The 16,982-nt window shown below is 43.9% G+C and overlaps 1 protein-coding gene across 1 annotated transcript in view; it reads left to right on the top strand.

The window, feature by feature from the left end:
- Positions 1-1,059: 1,059 nt before the first annotated feature.
- kcnn1a (potassium intermediate/small conductance calcium-activated channel, subfamily N, member 1a) overlaps positions 1,060-16,982 on the top strand; it is a 45,934-nt gene continuing 30,011 nt past the window's right edge. Inside the window, exon 1 of the mRNA XM_070845116.1 lies at positions 1,060-2,370. Within this exon, the coding sequence (XP_070701217.1) occupies positions 1,060-2,370 (1,311 nt within the window). The remainder of the gene's footprint in view (positions 2,371-16,982) is intronic.

The raw sequence follows: 16,982 nt of genomic DNA, 5'->3' as shown, positions 1-16,982 counted from the left end.
AGCTGGGAGACATTTCTGACCGACGTGTGATGGACAGTTGTCCATCCTCTGGCTGCTTGATACCACAACAGAAGCTATTTTAGTGATGCCGAACTCCTTCAGCACCGCGGACAGCGCCGTCTGCGCCCAGACCCTCCCTCCCCTCCCCTCCCCTCCCCTCTCTCTATCTCCCCCCTCTCTCTCTTTCTCTCTCTGTCTCCATCTAGCCGGTTCCCTGACTGCTGTGACAGCAAAGCCTTTACCATGTTACACTGAGAGCATGCAACGGCAGCAACACACACACACACACACACACACACACACACACACACACACACACACACACTCCTCTGACTGCAGGGTCTTCATGCAGCTCCCATTCTAAATATTTCTGCCTGGTAATACAAAACCAGGCATATTCTGCTAAATTATTAAATGCACACTGCAAGGCTCGGGCTGTATGGCATGAGGTAATCCTCACAGCCCGGTCTGCTTTATGCTTTCCTGTGGGCCAACAAGTGGGAGTGTGTTTAGGAAATAGATGTCAAGAGTGTGTTCAATGCTAGTCTCGTGGTTTTGACACTTTACGAGCATCAAACTAATCATCTAGAGTTGGTCATAAACTACAGTGGCGGTCTAGGTACATCTGGCCACAGCATAATGTTTGACAGGCCTATGGATCTGTTTGGGTGACGTAGCAGTAAAAGTGATTTCTGATTATGCGGGGTGGTTATGGCAACATTGACAAAGTCGATCTATGAGGTCCACAGTGGATTAAGAAGATCGACCATGTGAGCGGGATTTAAACACCTTTCTACATCTCGATAATCCCATTCTTGTAATATCCTAACAGCCTTGAGGAGTGATCGATCCGCTGCAACCTGTGCGCATAGCAGGCAATGGACCGATATTCAGTCGAAGGCGGTGTTTTGGCTGTACAGTGACGTTTTAAGGCAGGTCCTGGTCAAACCTACCAATGATACAAGTCGGTCCTATTCTGCTGGGACTGATCGCAATGAACGGGTGTCGGAGCTCTGCACGGCAAAGGAGCAACCACAGCGAGACGCGGCGATCAAGGGGATGCGGCATCGGTACGCGGGAGCTGTCCATCAGCACCAAATCCCCGACGAAAAGCAAGCAAGCAGCAAGCAGAGCCGAGACCCAGTCGCTCCTGTTTTCAGCCTGCCGCCCCCGCCCTCTTCTCACCACCGAGACCGCACTTCGACCACCGCCGCTCACCGCCAGAGCCTCCAGGAGCTCCCGTGTCTGAGCCAGCCCTCTCGGAGACCTGTTCACAGCGGCGACCCTCTACCTCTGGCGAGCTACGACACCGCCCAGCGACCTTCACACCGAGGCAGTGAACCCAGCACCGGGCAGCCGGCGCACCTGCAGCAGGATCCCTGGGCCCCGGCCGGCTCTCAGCAGCAGCAGCCGCCGCCGTCGCAGTCGGAGAAGCAGCCTGTTTTTCCAAGCTGCCACTGCAGTTTTTCCGAGCAGGAGGCGAGCCTTTCTCAAAATCAGCACCATCCTGTCGACCCTCTCCCACCGCAGCCCTCCCCACCTTTTCCGCCGCCTATACCACCGCCACCAACGTCGTCCTCCTCCTCTCTGCTGTTTTCCCGGGAATCTAAAAGGGGGGATCGGCTCCGAAGGAGTGCCAATAATTACCAACAGGCAAGCATCGTGGAACGCTGCAGGGGAGGAGGAGGAGCAGGAGGGCACCAAGACCACAGGCAGTTGCAGCAACAGCAGTTGCAGCAGCAGCAGCAGCAACAGCAGCAGCAGCATCAACAGCATCAACAGCACAGTCATTTAAGACTCCAACAGAGGGACCCCTCCCCTGAAGGAATCCGTGCAAACTCGCAGAAAGGGCGCTCTTTAAATGTATGTGAGTCAACCGAGGCTAACAGGAGAGCATTCGAGCCTCAGACTCAGGACCTGCAGCAGCAACAGATCCCACAATTACGGGCGCAGCAACAGCTACTGGTGGGGAGCAGCTTGCCTATCAACTACTGCGCCAGCGGCTCAGGAGAGCTATGTAGGACTCACCAGGCTCCACTGCTGCACCAGCCAGAGCAGCAGCAGCAGCAGCAGCAGCAGCAGCAGCGGCAGCAGCAGCAAGGCGCACTGGGGCTCTGTCCCCAGCGTCCGCAGCACTGTGAACAAGACCGCAATAAGTCTGGGAGGATCACCGCGCAGGGCGACCAGGCGCAGCCACACAGCCGCGACTCCCGCGTAACCCCCCCGGTAACACAACAGGCGTACGCGGGGAACTCGTCTGCGGCTGTCAGCAACAGCAGCAAAGACAGCCCCAACTACGGCTCGAGCTATCACCTGTGGCCAGAGAGCCCGCATAAAGGAGAGGAGAGGATACGCATCGACCTCCATAAGGTAGATTTCTCATATTTTCTCCTGAGATTTCGGATCTAATTGGCCTCTAATGATAAAAATAAACTGGTTTAAACGTTTTTACCCAATGGCCACGCCTGTCATATGATTTTGATAGAGCACATTCGTCTGTGTGTATGGTGTGCACGCGCGTGGTATATGTGTGTATGTAAAGGAGGAGGAGGAGGAGGAGGAAGGGGGGGGGGGGTTATGAATCGTTATTCAATGTTAGGCATCTTCTCCAAAAGCACCGATGTAACTACCGCACATGTAAGTCAGTGCGTGATATTTCTTATCCAGCCTGTGTGTGTGTGTGTGTGTGTGTGTGTGTGTGTGTGTGTGTGTGTGTGTGTGCTTCATCTGCTCACGCCAGCACGCGCATGCACGCACCAACGCGATCGCGAACACACACGCGCACACACACCTGTTCCATGTTGCAGTGTTGTTTTGGGTAGCCCACTGAAAATATTCAAATGAGGCTCCCCGGTAGCGGAATTAGAGACAAAGCGTTTGTTGTTTCCTCGGAACAGAGGGGCATCTGAGCGGGGGAATTTCAACATTTTGGCTTCCAGACAGCGCTGTGACTCCGTGGTTAGCTTTACATCACCAGGCCTGTACCTGGGAGCAGCTCCCGCCTGGGTGTCCAACATACTTCCAAACTCACTTCACTCAGCAGTACGTGCTGATGTGTTCTGCGTGCAGAGCTGCCATATAGCGCTCAGCAGCCCGACAGGCCCACTACACACTGTAACATGTGTAGTACATATAACAACAGGGCTATAATTAAGAGAGAAGACTTGTTATCTACATGGGGCCTAACAAATGGCAAGAAAATCAAGAGGACAAGCATGTTGATTATGAAAGATTCAAAGTGCCTCCATGGATGAAAACACGATGAAGAGTTAATATCAGGGAACCTCTGCTAGAATGTGTCTATATGTATGAATGTGTTTAGAAAAGAGAGGAACAAAGAAGGAAAAGTTGTGCTCAGGGAAAACTGAAAGAAGTTGGATTCAAATGATGGAAAATCTATTTGTAATCATCGAAAGATGTTGTAGTACAAAGGTTACAGTCGGTCTGTAAGTGCAGCTATAGCAATAAGCCACCTGACAAAGTGGTTTGGAGCATTAGAGATCATAGCCGTGCACATTTGTTCCGTATTAGGTTGATAAATGAGTGAGGTGTGTGTTCTCCGGAGCTGAAGAACAAATTGTTTTGGATCTTGCAGAAGGAGGAAGACCATGAGAGATGAAATCAAACTGCAAGATGTTAATAAAGTGCATTGTTGTTGTAGATGCCAACACCTCACAAGAGGAAAATAACTACTTTTATACCACCAGTCGTCTCCCTGGAGAAATGTGCTTGACGAAACACGACTAATTATTAGTCATACATGGGCATTTAAACAGGCATTTATTTTACTGGTGAAAGTTATTATTTTTATACCAGTAGCAGTTGACTCCCCGCTCTTGTTTGTGTTGTTCCTCCCCCAGCCGTTACTCCAGCTGCAGTCGAAGTGAAGTTTGTTTTGTTTTTTTTATCACAGAAGAGGGCAGAGGAAAGAAAAGCTGATGAGGGCGCAGCATCTAAATAAGGGCGTCAGACTCCTTTTTAAAATGCTGCAGCTGTTTTCAGGGCCTGAGCTGGCACCAGTAGCAAAAGGTGGTACATCGAACCACCTTGACATGACTGTTCTGAACTTGGCTCAATTTTGGAGCATCAGCAGAACACCGAAATGACCAAATGACTGAAGGGAAAAGTAAACTCCCCCCCCCCCCCCCCCCTCAAAGTTCAAATCAAAATCACAGGGTGCTTTGCTGAGAGGTTAAACCCAAGACACAAGGTAGATTACAAATAGGGGAACTTGTTCGTCTAGTCATGCCATAATTATCAGACACAAGTGCAATCCAGGGGAAGATTTTCTGTTCATCTGCTCTGTGCACTGCATCACAAGCTAATGGTGTCACATATTGTGCACCAATTATCACCTTAAATTGGTGTGGATCACAAATAAAGTCACCAAGAATTAAGAAAACAGATGATATCCATCCAGCTACCACTATGACATGTTATCTTTTAAGACTCTGTAGCAAGTCATTGACAAAATGGCGACATGACCTTACAGCAGCATAATTATCTCATTTGTTTTGCAGCTTTCCAGCGTGTGATTTCCGCTGTAAGCCAGATGCTCATTTAATACACAATTAATACATAATCCAGCTTCAGTCAAGAAAGTGCAAATCTGAATGAAGTACTCTCCTGTCAGACTCATGCCTCAAGTATCAAACCTTTCTACACTCGCCCAGATCAAACCCTGCCAAGTATTTTGATACGGCTAGACACGCTGATCTATTCACGGACATTTGTGGGATCGTGGTTACATCGTATTGACTCGCCCTCAATGAGGCAGCCCCTGCCCCCGCTCCCATTTGAAATCCCTTAAACAAAACACTTGTGACAGAACAAGCCTGATAAAGTGTATACGATTACAGTATCCCACAGCACGCCCTGAAACTCAATAGCCAGCCCAGTGAACTGATGGCAGGTAGTAGCCTAAGATATTGTGTCCTGCCTCAATAACATTGTGCTTTGAAAGGTGCATTGCTGCTTCCATTGTGACAGGCTGTGTAAGTACTCTAATGCCTGCCACTTACTGCTATGGTGATATCTCCTTCAGGCATACCGGGGTGCAGGAACACGGGTGGACTGGTCTCGTTTAACAAGGCGGATTTATTTATTTATTTTTTTTTTAGAGGTGTTTTGGCAGAAACCTGCGACTGATCGCTGCTCAGTTTGTCAGAAATGAACTTTCAAAATGTCTGTGAAGTTTCTAATGAGAAGAAATCCACCAGCATTTTTTATATTCTTTTATAGTCTTTGTGACAAAATAGAGCAATATTTTGCCTCTTGCACTTTAAATTATTGATTAATCTGCAGATTATAAAGGCCAGTTTGACAAACAGTTAGATGATAAGACTGACACATCAAACTGTTTCATTAATGGTCTATTTTGATGATTTTATTAATTGATAAATAGATGTTTATTCTTTCATACCAACAGTTCAAAAAAACAAAGTGTTCGGTTTTAGTGGCAAGCTAAGTAGCACATCCTAATATTTGACTGTCAAATGAATCGATTATCAAAATAGTTTTCTGTTAATAATTTACTGTCGATTGATCGATTAGTCAATCAACAGGTTGTTTCAGCTGATGCTGCATCATAATTTAGAAAACAACAAAACCTTTTGCTGCATGTTCTGCATTTAGTTATCAGATGATGCAAACGTATCATTTCATAGTTCAGCAAAAATGCCCAGAAGAAAGCAAATGTAGAAAAATCAGCTCAGGGGTTAAAAGTAAAAATAAAAATATTCATAGCCTGGTCTCTCTCTCTCTCTCTCTCTCTCTCTCTCTCTCTCTCTCTCTCTCTCTCTCTCTCTCTCTCTCTCTCTCTCTCTCTCTCTCTCTTCTGCTGTCACATCACCCATGTTTGTCTGGTGCACCGGGCCTGTAAGCTGCTCTGCTGTAGCTGTGTGTGTGTGTGTGTGTGTGTGTGTGTGTGTGTGTGTGTGTGTGTGTGTGTGTGTCAGCCCACCTTTCTGGAGAACATAAGGTTATATGTGTCACTGCAGAATGGATGGCTTGAAAGAGGAGGAAAGCTATTACAGTGAAGCCTTGTGTGCAGATCCTGCCAAACTGCAGCAAACACGCGTATAATCACCCTGTATGATCTGAGAGGGGTCAGCACGGTAAATCTATCAGAGCGACACTTGCAACCAACTTATTGCACTCCCTCTCGCTGCAGTGTCTCTTTGACGCTGCCTGCAGGATTTAGTGGTGGTCGTGTGTGGAGAGCCTCGATGAGCAGAGAGTGAATGATGAGTGGAAGAAGATCCCACAATGAGACGCAAATCAACACGTTAGTCATTCTTTTAATTGCTCATGATATTTCCAGCTTTCCCTGCCTCCGTCCATTTAAAGCGTCTTGCTCGGTATTTCATCTTTCTCCTGTTTTCTTTTCCATCATAGCGACCAACATTTATTTTAAGTCGCTGCTACCGGAGCACTTGTGTTTTTTCAGCGTGCCTCTCGTCTAAATTAAGGAAAATGCTGAGGTAATTGGGCTGCCGGCTCTCTTTAAAAAACTACTTTATCTTATCGGCTGTGTGTTTGTGTTGGCTTGTGCGTAACGACGCTGAGGTAACGCTGAACGCGGAGGCCTGGAACAATTGATGTCGACAGATCTGCTTACAGTGTTATGATTTAGCGGCGGGCTTATGCCAGGAGAAACATTATGTTGATTTAAACTTTCTCTATCGGTCATCTCTCCGCTATTGTTACAGGCCCTGCGTTTGTTTTTCTCTCATTAGGCGTCCGCGTTTCCACCGGCTTCTGCCTCCCAGTCTGCGAGGGCAGCCAACACCTTGAAAGTAAACACACCCCGCTGAAAGAAAAAAAAAAAACTGAAATGTCAGACAGGGGGCAGATCGTAGTTCACATCCTCTGTATATGACGAAGGAGAGGCGCTGCTGTAGATCTCTGATAGCGCTGACAATTGACTGAGGAGAGGAAGGTGTGAGCTGTGGGAGCCTCTTAGTTTCGGCTGCAGCTGGCAACACACGGCCAGTAAGTATGAACATGAAGCTCTTTTAATAATTGATTGCTGTTTTCCCTATTTTTTTATTTATTTTTTTGTCCGCTGCGTTTAAGTGCTGCGCTCCTGCTCTGAAATAGATTTGTGTTACCATGTGTGTTGCTATGGAGAGATCAGCCTGGTGTTGTGTAGCAGTCTCTCTCTCTCTCTCTCTATCCGGGGTATTGAGTTTGGTTTGGGAATCATGTGCAGAACCACTTCACCTTTTGGATTTACGGCTCATTTCGTGTAACACGCGCGCAATGCACGTGCGCCCACGTCTCTCTCTCTCTCTCACACACACACACACACACACACATGCACACGCACACTGTAAGGTAACCCCGTGCGCACAAACACTGATATTACTGTAAGTGGTTCAAATAGTGCTCCACTTGATACAGTTCATTCGCTTTGCGTTTCATTTGAGTGAGCCTGCACAAGGAGAAGTGTATTGAATTACTTGCAGTCCAGTTGAATACAAAGAGAGGAAAGAAAGCGTGTTGGGGGTTTCCTCGGTGGCGGTGAGCCTCGCTGCTTACTTACTCCGCGGGTAGAGTCGCAGCATGGCAGATGTTTTCACTCTGCCAGCAGTCAATGCAATTTGTAACTTGACTGCTCGACCTCTCACGATGTCTCCCTTTTTTAATGTGTGTTGTAACTTGCAATTTCTTTTTTTTTTCTTTTTTTTTCCCCCCTCTCTCTCTCTCTCCACTCCGTTGCATGCCAAGTCCCCAACACGGCTCTTTGCTTAATAAATGACCGCAGTTCATTTATATGGTAATTCCTGTGAGACGCTAGCCAAGGGATGCCAGGCATATAATGTATCACCACAATGCATATGCTTTATGGCTAATTAGGTTATTGATCTGAGGCTGTTCCTGCGTTAGGGCATGATCACGACACAAAAGAGAATGGGAGTAGGAGTAATGCAGCTGTAAGCAGATATTTGTCATTCATTACAATGCTGGGCAGATCCGGGCGAACAGTGACGGCTTTATGTTTGCGAGGGTGCAGGTGCACGCGTCTCTCCACAAATCTTATGATATTATCGACGTGTGAGCTCATTGAGTCATTTCAATATTGCCTGCTGGCTGTTTTCAAATGTTTGTTAAACACAGTGTTTGGTGGGAGTGCAGAGAGCAGTAACGAGATGTGAGAGATGTGTGATTTCATCATACTTTGCTCACACAATCGACTAACGCTTCGCTTGCAGCCTGCCCCCTTGAAAATGCACGTTTGGAAAGCCTCTCCTGCCATTGTTAAATTTCATACAGAGCGTGTTTGCTTTGTAAGGCAGGGGAGGACGGGGGAGGGGAGGGGAGGAGGGTGACGTGCGTGAGTCGTGGATGTAAATACGCGTGTGCGTCTTCACGCTGAGTTCCCCGCTCTGCCTGTGCGCTCTCATTGGATGTGTTTCTTCCCTCCTTCCCATCAGGTCTTTGTGCCCTCAGGTCAGAGTTTGACTGCTGATCCCCTGAGCTGCCCTACTACTTAATTTACAGCACATGATACGCCAGCGTTCCCCTGTAAAACTCAATCACAGCCTCCTCTGACCACTGCTAAATATTCAGTGAAGAACAAAAAGAACCAGCTGATCCGCATCCAGGCAGATCTACTGTGCCTTTAGCTGTTTATAGAAAATGTGAGTACAGTTGTTTTTTTTTACCTTTATATAAACAAAAGATGTTTCTGTGGGAATTAGAAGTCAGCCCAGCCTTTAATCAGGAGGCTCCCTGTATGTGTGCGCTATACTTGTGTCTAATATAAACAAATTACTGTGTGCATATGTGCTTGCTTTGCTATCTCCAGCCATAGTGGCTCTTCTCCAACACACAAGCTTTGCAAATTGAAATAGAGGACGAGCTGAATGAAAAAGCTTTCCCCCAGCTTTGTCACCCCCTCCTCCCCTCCCCTCCCCTCCCCTCCACCACTTAGTTACCTCAGATCACCTAGCTGGAGAATATAAAACAGCCATCATGTATGAACAGCTACAGTGTGGTCTGCTGAGGGTGACTACAGGCTGTAGCTGCAGGAAAAACACATCTGTTCCATGGAGGCGTGTGTGTGTGTGTGTATGCAGAGATGGTAAACGCATCAAAGATTATCTTGTTACAAATCACAACTACTGTCTCGTCAAATGTATCAAAATAAAATACAAAATACTAAGAAAATTGATTGAATTAAAATTTAAGTAATTTGGAAATGCAAAAATACTTTCTGTACAAACTGATTTGAAAAGATTTGCAGTTAAATCAGAGGAGTTCACACAGTGGTGGTTGAGCCTCCGGCCCACTGATCACCCAGCAGTGGTTGGTCCACCAGAGAGGGTTGGCAGAGTCAGCAGTTACTGGGCAAACCAACAAAGAAAAGATCAGTGACCACAGATGATGAAACTCCAAGAACATAGTGCAAATCCAGATGAAGAGAAACATCAAAACCATCAGAGCGGACATTGTTTTGATCTTTTTTAGACTGAGGTCCAAAAACAGACTTGTTATTACCACTTATATCCACCGATGTCGCCAAAGAGAACAAAATGGAGACCTACAAGATTGTTAAGTTACGTTATTCAGTGTGTGGATAAGCTCCAGTTGCAGCCTAACAGTCACCGAAAAGTCGTGTGTTGTGTTCGTTGCCACGGAAGAGAAACAAAAATTCCTTGCTCATGCAACGTTACTGTGGAGGCATCCTGCATTCCTCACAGCAGAGTTGGTCTGGACTGTGGAAAGCTATAGTTATCCGCTGTTAGCTGGGCTAAAGTCAGTTAAAAGATCTGATGTAGCTCTTAGTGGGTGGAGTAACAAATGTGTCACATAGCAACAGCTGCATAGTTCAGAAAATGGATCAGATGACTGATTGTGGAACATTTTCGTTTCTTGGCATTATGTGATTTTCTTTTGCCACAGCTGCGAAAAGCACGTCTGAGCATACGATATCTGATCATATTTCGATTAAATACCATTATGTTATTACTCCAAACACCAAAGTAGCTTCTTTCCTCAAGCTACTAGTCACAAGTAAAAAACAACTGAAATATCACAATGAGCGTTTTCTTGGACGTGATATGACGTGACCGAGATTAGGCTCATTGTTGTAGAGTTATTCTACAGATTAAAGTTGAGGATAGAAATATGAGAATAAAATGACATATTAAAAATGTAATTCAGGTATGTCAAATACACAAATATGAGCTCTTAAAGTATTTAGTTACAAAGCAAATGATAATTGTTTCTGTCCAACAAAATACAAATTATAAAATACATATTTTGTAATTAAAAAAGACTTACCTTAAATACTGCATATCTATGTTCTGCTGCATGTTTTGTGTACCTGTGCACACACGCATGTATGTTTGCACCCATGTTTCTCTGTAAGGGAACGAGAGCGAGAGGATAACCTTAGTATATTATCATGTGAATGCCACAGTGTTGTCTTCATATGATAAAGGTCACATTAACTCAATTGCAGCTAGTAGTCATGTGGAAAACCCTCCTCCTCAGGAATCCTCCACTGTATCACTGCACTGTAGTCGTCTCCGAGAGCGATTTCCTGTTTGAGTCACATCATCGGGGCGCCGCGCTTAATTATGCATCTGCACTCGTTTTTACAACGAGGGTGAACGACCCGAATGCGATAATGGTTGCAAACATGTGCATGTGTCTGCAGTGCATAAAAACGGTGTTGGTTTTGTAGCAATACATGGATGCTATTTTTATTTAACTTATTTTCTGTTCATACACTGCTGACACGAGAAAAATGTAGCACCTCGCTCCCTCCCTGCCTCCCTCTCCCTGTTTTTATCTGGTTTATGTTAGTGGTTGGTTTTCTGTGCTGTAGTTCCTATACAGCTGCTCCAGCCTCCATTATCAGCTTCCATCCAACTGTTAACCCCTTAATGGGCCAGCAGCACGGTTTGTGCACTTCCCCTTTCATGACTGCCATCTCCCCTTTAACCCTTTCACGAACAAAGCTGCCCTCCATCTCTCCCTTCTCTTTCTTTGAGAGTCCATTTTCGATCACTCGTTTCCGCTCCCTGGTCGCCTCTCTGTCAGACTGACAAAAAAAAGGGCTTTTAAAATAGAATCAATTTACACTAAAGGGCCCATGGGGCATTAGAAAACTGCAGCAGTTAATTTCATAACCAAAGAAAAAGAAGAAGAAAAAATCACAGCTGGAGGCTGTTAGCATAATTCCCAGAACTTTTATCATGTGAGACGTAATAGACTAGCTTGAACGACAGCCACTCTTGGCTGTGGTACAGTGAAGTGTGGGGTCTGGTTATGATTCACCTACCTGAAAGCAAGATTATGTGCGGTGCAGTAAAGTACAGTAGGTATATATAGGTGTGTTACATTTGGTCTGGAAGCATCTGTGGGTGAATACAAATGTGCTATTTTTCCAACTAGCCTTTGCTTCAGTTCGCCAGAGAAAAGATAGGTTCGGAGCCAGATAAGGATATTCAATTAGCTTGGGTCTATGGAAGACCGCTGCACCAGTCAGAGCACGCTGGAGCCGGGTGACATTTGGTAAAGCAGGGGCAATGAACCCTGATATCTTCTCATTTCATCTTGTCACTGTTTCAGTAATTTTCCCATTGGAATTTCAAACATATAAACTGTCTGCTTCAATAGATTTCCCCCCTGTTTTCTCAACAGGAAAGTCTCATTTTAGAAAAAAGAATGGTTTTCAGATTAACACAGCTTCTTTTTTCATTGCTGTTTATTTATTCTCTATGGAAAACACAGTTGCAAGGAAACAAGATATTTAAAATTGATATATTCTCTAAGACATTGGTGAAGATTCACTTTGACCCTGAAATGCTAAAAAAATGAGAATTCCTCTGATTTCCCGTCACTCTCTCTTGTCCTCTATCTTCTCCCGTTGCTCTTGCGTCCTCCTCCCGTCATAAATCTCAAGCAGGATGTTTCCAGGCAACTCTCCAGTCAATCTTTACAGAGTTTGTTGCGTTATCGATCTGTCCTGTGCTATAGGTTGTCCTGGCTTCTCTCTCTGCTATTGATGTTTTTGCCTCGGGGAAAGAAGGGGACTGCTCCAGCCTGAATTTACCGAGGGCTCGTTTTCAAATGACTTACAATCACCCCACAATGAAAACAGAAGTTGTCAGGCTGTGGCATTTATACATTGATGCTGTTGCTGGATCTCGCAATAGTGAGTGGGGTTTGATAGTTGGTGAGGACTGGTGGACTGTACTGTGGGTTATGGGGCATTTAAGGATGATAATCTCTGTGAGGAATATATGGCCACTGTGGTCCTATTGGGATGTCAAATAGCCGCCAGGGGAACTGTCAGCTAATGAAGATGGTTTGCTCTTCTGGGTCCACATAGACTGAGCTATATTTCAAGCTTTTGTGGTTCGATGTGTTTGTGTGTGTCTGCTCTTCCTGACCGCATGTGCAGTCACCAGCTACTACATATACACTGTAAACATACAGAACACACATACCCATGTTAGACTGTGAATGACAGTAATACTGTTACTCACTGGTTTTGTCCTACACATATGATTACTCTCTTTCTCATATACTACTGTTCCTTTTACATACAACACCATCAGTTCTCAGACAAACAAGGATTCTTTCTAATAAGTTACATATTTTATGTCATCAATCAAGTATCTCATAAGTAAAATTTTTCATATGCTCATCCTTTCACACTCTGTTCTCTTTCACATACGTTACACCATCATAATATATCACATAGAGTATTAGTGATGTCATATACGCTATTATGCGACTATGCAGCCCTGCCTACACAACCACATTCATTACACAGTCTCTCCTATAACAATATTCTTTCTCGGGCACAGTTTTAAACTTAAATTATGTTCATATGTGACTAATTTGTAATTGTGGTTTGCATCCCTTGGTGACAAATTGTTCCAATGCAGGGATTTAGTGTGAAGTTTTTATTTTGCATAAAGAGGAGGATGTGATGGAAAACAAAACGCTGTCCATACCACGAGAATAGTGTGTCCCAGTGCTCGGAGTTTCCTAAACACAGCACTAAAAATCTTGATCACATTTCAGAGGCTTGAAGGAAAAACTAATAAGAAACATGTTGCATATATGTTCAGTATGGACACAAATACAAATGTGAGCTTTTCTGAATATGTTGTCACGTTCAGATGTTGAATGAATAAATATTCATTCTTTAATGATTTCTTTTGAATTCAAAATGGACAGTGTTACTTTAGCGAGTGGGTTTGTGTTCTCGCTCTGCATCTTGGATTTGACACCAATGGTGGAAAAAAATATGAATAAAAGCGGAGCTGTTTGCTGCCTTACAATTCACAACACATCACTGCAACAACAGGCCACCCATTAGTAGCCTGATAATCTCACTTAGCTGCCACGATTTTATTTCACTTCAAATAGCTGAACAAATCAAAGATGAGCTACAAATTTGGAACCAGGCTGAACTGTGACAGTGAGGTTTAGCTTTGTGTTGTAAAAGAGCTATAAAAGACTACAGAGGTGTTGCAATGAGAGGCCTAAACCTCTTCTCATAAGACTCCGTTTGCGTAGGAATGTGTCAAAGACTGGGTTTCTGTCTTTATGGGGGGGGGTTATCCGCACAAATCTGTCATCAATCAAGCAATCAGGCATAATGGGAGTCTATGGAGGGGAGTGGGTAAATACTGCTGATTAGCTAAAATAAAGAGGATGCTTTAGAGAGCTGATTAGTGCAACGCTGTGATGCTCCTCCAGTCACATCTTCATATACAATGTCAAACCTCAGGGAGCAGGTTATATGGAGGCGCTCATACATCAACATCAACACTGAGAATCAGCCACTCGACCTGGAGTGGGCTCTGTTTAAATTTCTGTGGTATTTCCCCTCTGCACAATGTACACCAGCCATTTGTTTACATTTTTTAGATTTTAGGTTTTAAGAATTGTTATTTTCTTACTGGATAGAAATACATTTTGTAAAATAAGCAAATAAATAACAAGCGCGCACTAAAGTGAAGACCAGCAATTTGAAAGTCCTTTTTCATAGTTGTGGGAACTCAACTAAGACCAAAAATGCATTATGATTTAACCAATAATAATCAGAATAGCGACTACAATTAAAAATCCACCACTATTAAAGCTGGTTCCTTCCAAAAGAAATTTAAATCCATTTCATTTGAGTGGGCTAAACCTTTTCTTATTACCTTCTTCTTGTTATCGACACTCTGCTAATGCTCACATACCAGAGTTATGTCTAAGATGCTCTCTGAGCCGTACACGCTGCTTGGCTTCCTCCACTGTTGTTTCAGTTATGAGCATTTTTTACCGCCAGTGAGTGCAAACAAACTTACTGAGCTGTGAGTGGCCCTGCTGGCCATTTTCCAAGTTATACGTCTTTTTCTCTGTAACCATCTTTGGTTAAGTGACATTTATTAGTTTCTGGGAATATTCTGCAGCAGAGTGCGCTGTGGATGCCTTCACTTTTCTCATTCAATAACCACAATTTAAAACGCTGGTGCTTCATTAGAAAGCACAACAATAATCCAATGATGATATTAAGAGATTGATGGAGGTCCATTTTTGTCAAACGTTTGTCTGTGATAGAGTGATTGATAGGGTTTAATGGATGCGTTGTGTATTTCAAACTAAGAGCCCTTCTTTCTGATTGCAATAAGTCAAAGTCTGACTCTGTGAGGCCAAACTGACAAAACTGAAATAGCTGAGCCCCCCAATATTTCCATCTCCCATGGGCGGGTTGTAAGGAGGAGGTATAATGTTGCCACTGTGTCACTCAGTTAGCTGCAGGCTACAAATAATTTTTTTTCCCTATATTTGTTTACATTTTGGCAAATTGTCACCATTAGAAGCATGCTGAATTATCTATTACCAGTTCCTGTTCCTGACGTACTCATGGATGTACAGACAACTATCACTGGATTATTCTGATACTGAAGAAAACTTTAAAAGATTTATTAGTACATTTATTTGTACAGGACCATTTTGTGATGTGTATTTGTCATGTGTAGCATGAGTTTGGTGCAACAGTTTTAGTATTCATGGGTTGATTTTGGCCTGATTATGCTTTCCACACATCACCATCTTCAGGTTTCATGTGTTAACCATTTTACTAGAGGCACTCCATCCATTATGGCCCTGATCTACAAACCAAGTTTCCAACAACGCCCTCCTTTAATTTGCTGGAAATTAAAATTGTTCCTAATGAGGCAGTGGGTGTCCCACAGGGAAAGTAACCCCCCCATCAATTCTAACCCCAATCTCCCCAGGACCTAGTTTATAAGACACACATTCACGCGAGTACATGTGGAGTAACCTTGTTGGGTCCTAATTATAATAGCTTTGTGTCTCCGTTGAACACAGTGCCTTATTAGTCCTAACAATAACACATTCCCACAGGCATCTACCTGTGTCCTTTTCCCTCCGTGGAGGTGTTGTCTTGTTCCTCATACTTTTTTGTTTTTAATCTCTGAGAGGAGGCCGTTAGAGTGAGGTGGAGCTTGATGGAGGCTGTGCTTTGGTAGAGGCCAATGAATGTCTCTGTTATCAAGGTGCCGTCCTTTTTAACTGCATGTAGTGTGGACAGCGATTTTGACACCAAATTAAATCTGACATTTTTTCCTGAACACATTTATCGTATGCAGCCACAACCCTGCATTCATCATGCATCATTACTTGCTCTGACAGTAATAGAGTCCTTAGTAATAGTATCTTTTTTAATACTTCTAGTGTGATGCCCTCTACTTCTTCAACATGGCCAGTTCAGCTAAAGAGTCCAAGCATGTTGTTGACACGTGGCTCAATAAAATTCCTTAGTCCATGTTCTTCAGTTCAACTATTTAAAAACTTTGTTCATTAAGTACAAAATAAAATGGGTAAGAAAATACTGAAAATATACTACACAAGCATAAGCACGTATGGCAAACACAGCAAAGGACATGCAGCATGTTTTACATTTTAACCAATCAGAAGCCACGACTGACCACAGTCCTTATTAAGCAGAGTACAATACAACTATGGAACTACTTCTCCTTAGCCAGTCGAATACAGCAAAATCTGAATTGTTTACAACTATGTTACTATTGTATAAATGGCTCTGACAAATAGGTTATATTTTTGCCACTGTGAAATGCACAAAAGCCAAACTAATTATGGCCACATCATGTTTCAGATGACTCATATTTGGAGCGAATGTGATTTTTAAAATGATGCCAACACTGAACTAAACAGAGGAATAATCTCGTCTTGTTTCTGCTGTGAGTTAATGCTATCGCCCCATATTTTAAGTCTCGTTCTTTGCCTCAGTAAAGGTTATGGCAACCCCGAGGCGACGGCAGGGCTGAGCTTGATTTTTTTCTTTTTAAATATTGTGACAATTTATTGTGTGTAGATTTTATTGTTGCCTTTTATTCTCTTGCTGGGTTGTGGAGTCTGGGGATCCTATCGAGGCCACTACACTGCAGTCCCTGACCAGTTGCACCTTATTGTCCTTTAGTATCCTTGGTGGTGGTCCTGGCAGTGGGGGTTATCAAATACGCAGTTTTGATTACAGATGTTTCACTGGGTTACACATACAAGTAGCCTGGCTTCATTAGATCACTTCGTGGTCTCTGTGAATTAATCTGGAGCCTCTCAGCCCATTTTCAATTTCCATTTGGTCTTATCAACACACACCAAAATGAGTCTGGACCCAGCTGGATAGACCCACCCATCAGAGCAATGAAAAGTAACATAACTACTGTAACTAACATAGAAAACCAAATTCTGTCAGAAGTATGACAAACACATCTTTCTTATTAAATGCTGGTTGGAGGTCTGTCTAAATGGGTGGGGGACCAGATGAATCTGCTACAGCAAATAAAACACGAGCTTGCAGGTTAGTCTGGTCCCTGGACCAAACCCCGAGACCTTAGTACTCAAAGGTCAATTCAACACCATGCCAATACTAAGAATCACGAAAACAAACCGCAGGACTTTGGCACTTGAAATCT

This window comes from Pempheris klunzingeri, chromosome 15 (genome assembly GCF_042242105.1).
Source record: "Pempheris klunzingeri isolate RE-2024b chromosome 15, fPemKlu1.hap1, whole genome shotgun sequence".
Taxonomy (NCBI): domain Eukaryota; kingdom Metazoa; phylum Chordata; class Actinopteri; order Acropomatiformes; family Pempheridae; genus Pempheris; species Pempheris klunzingeri.
The sequence above is the reverse complement of the archived record's forward strand: the minus strand, read 5'-3'. Positions and strand labels throughout refer to the sequence as shown.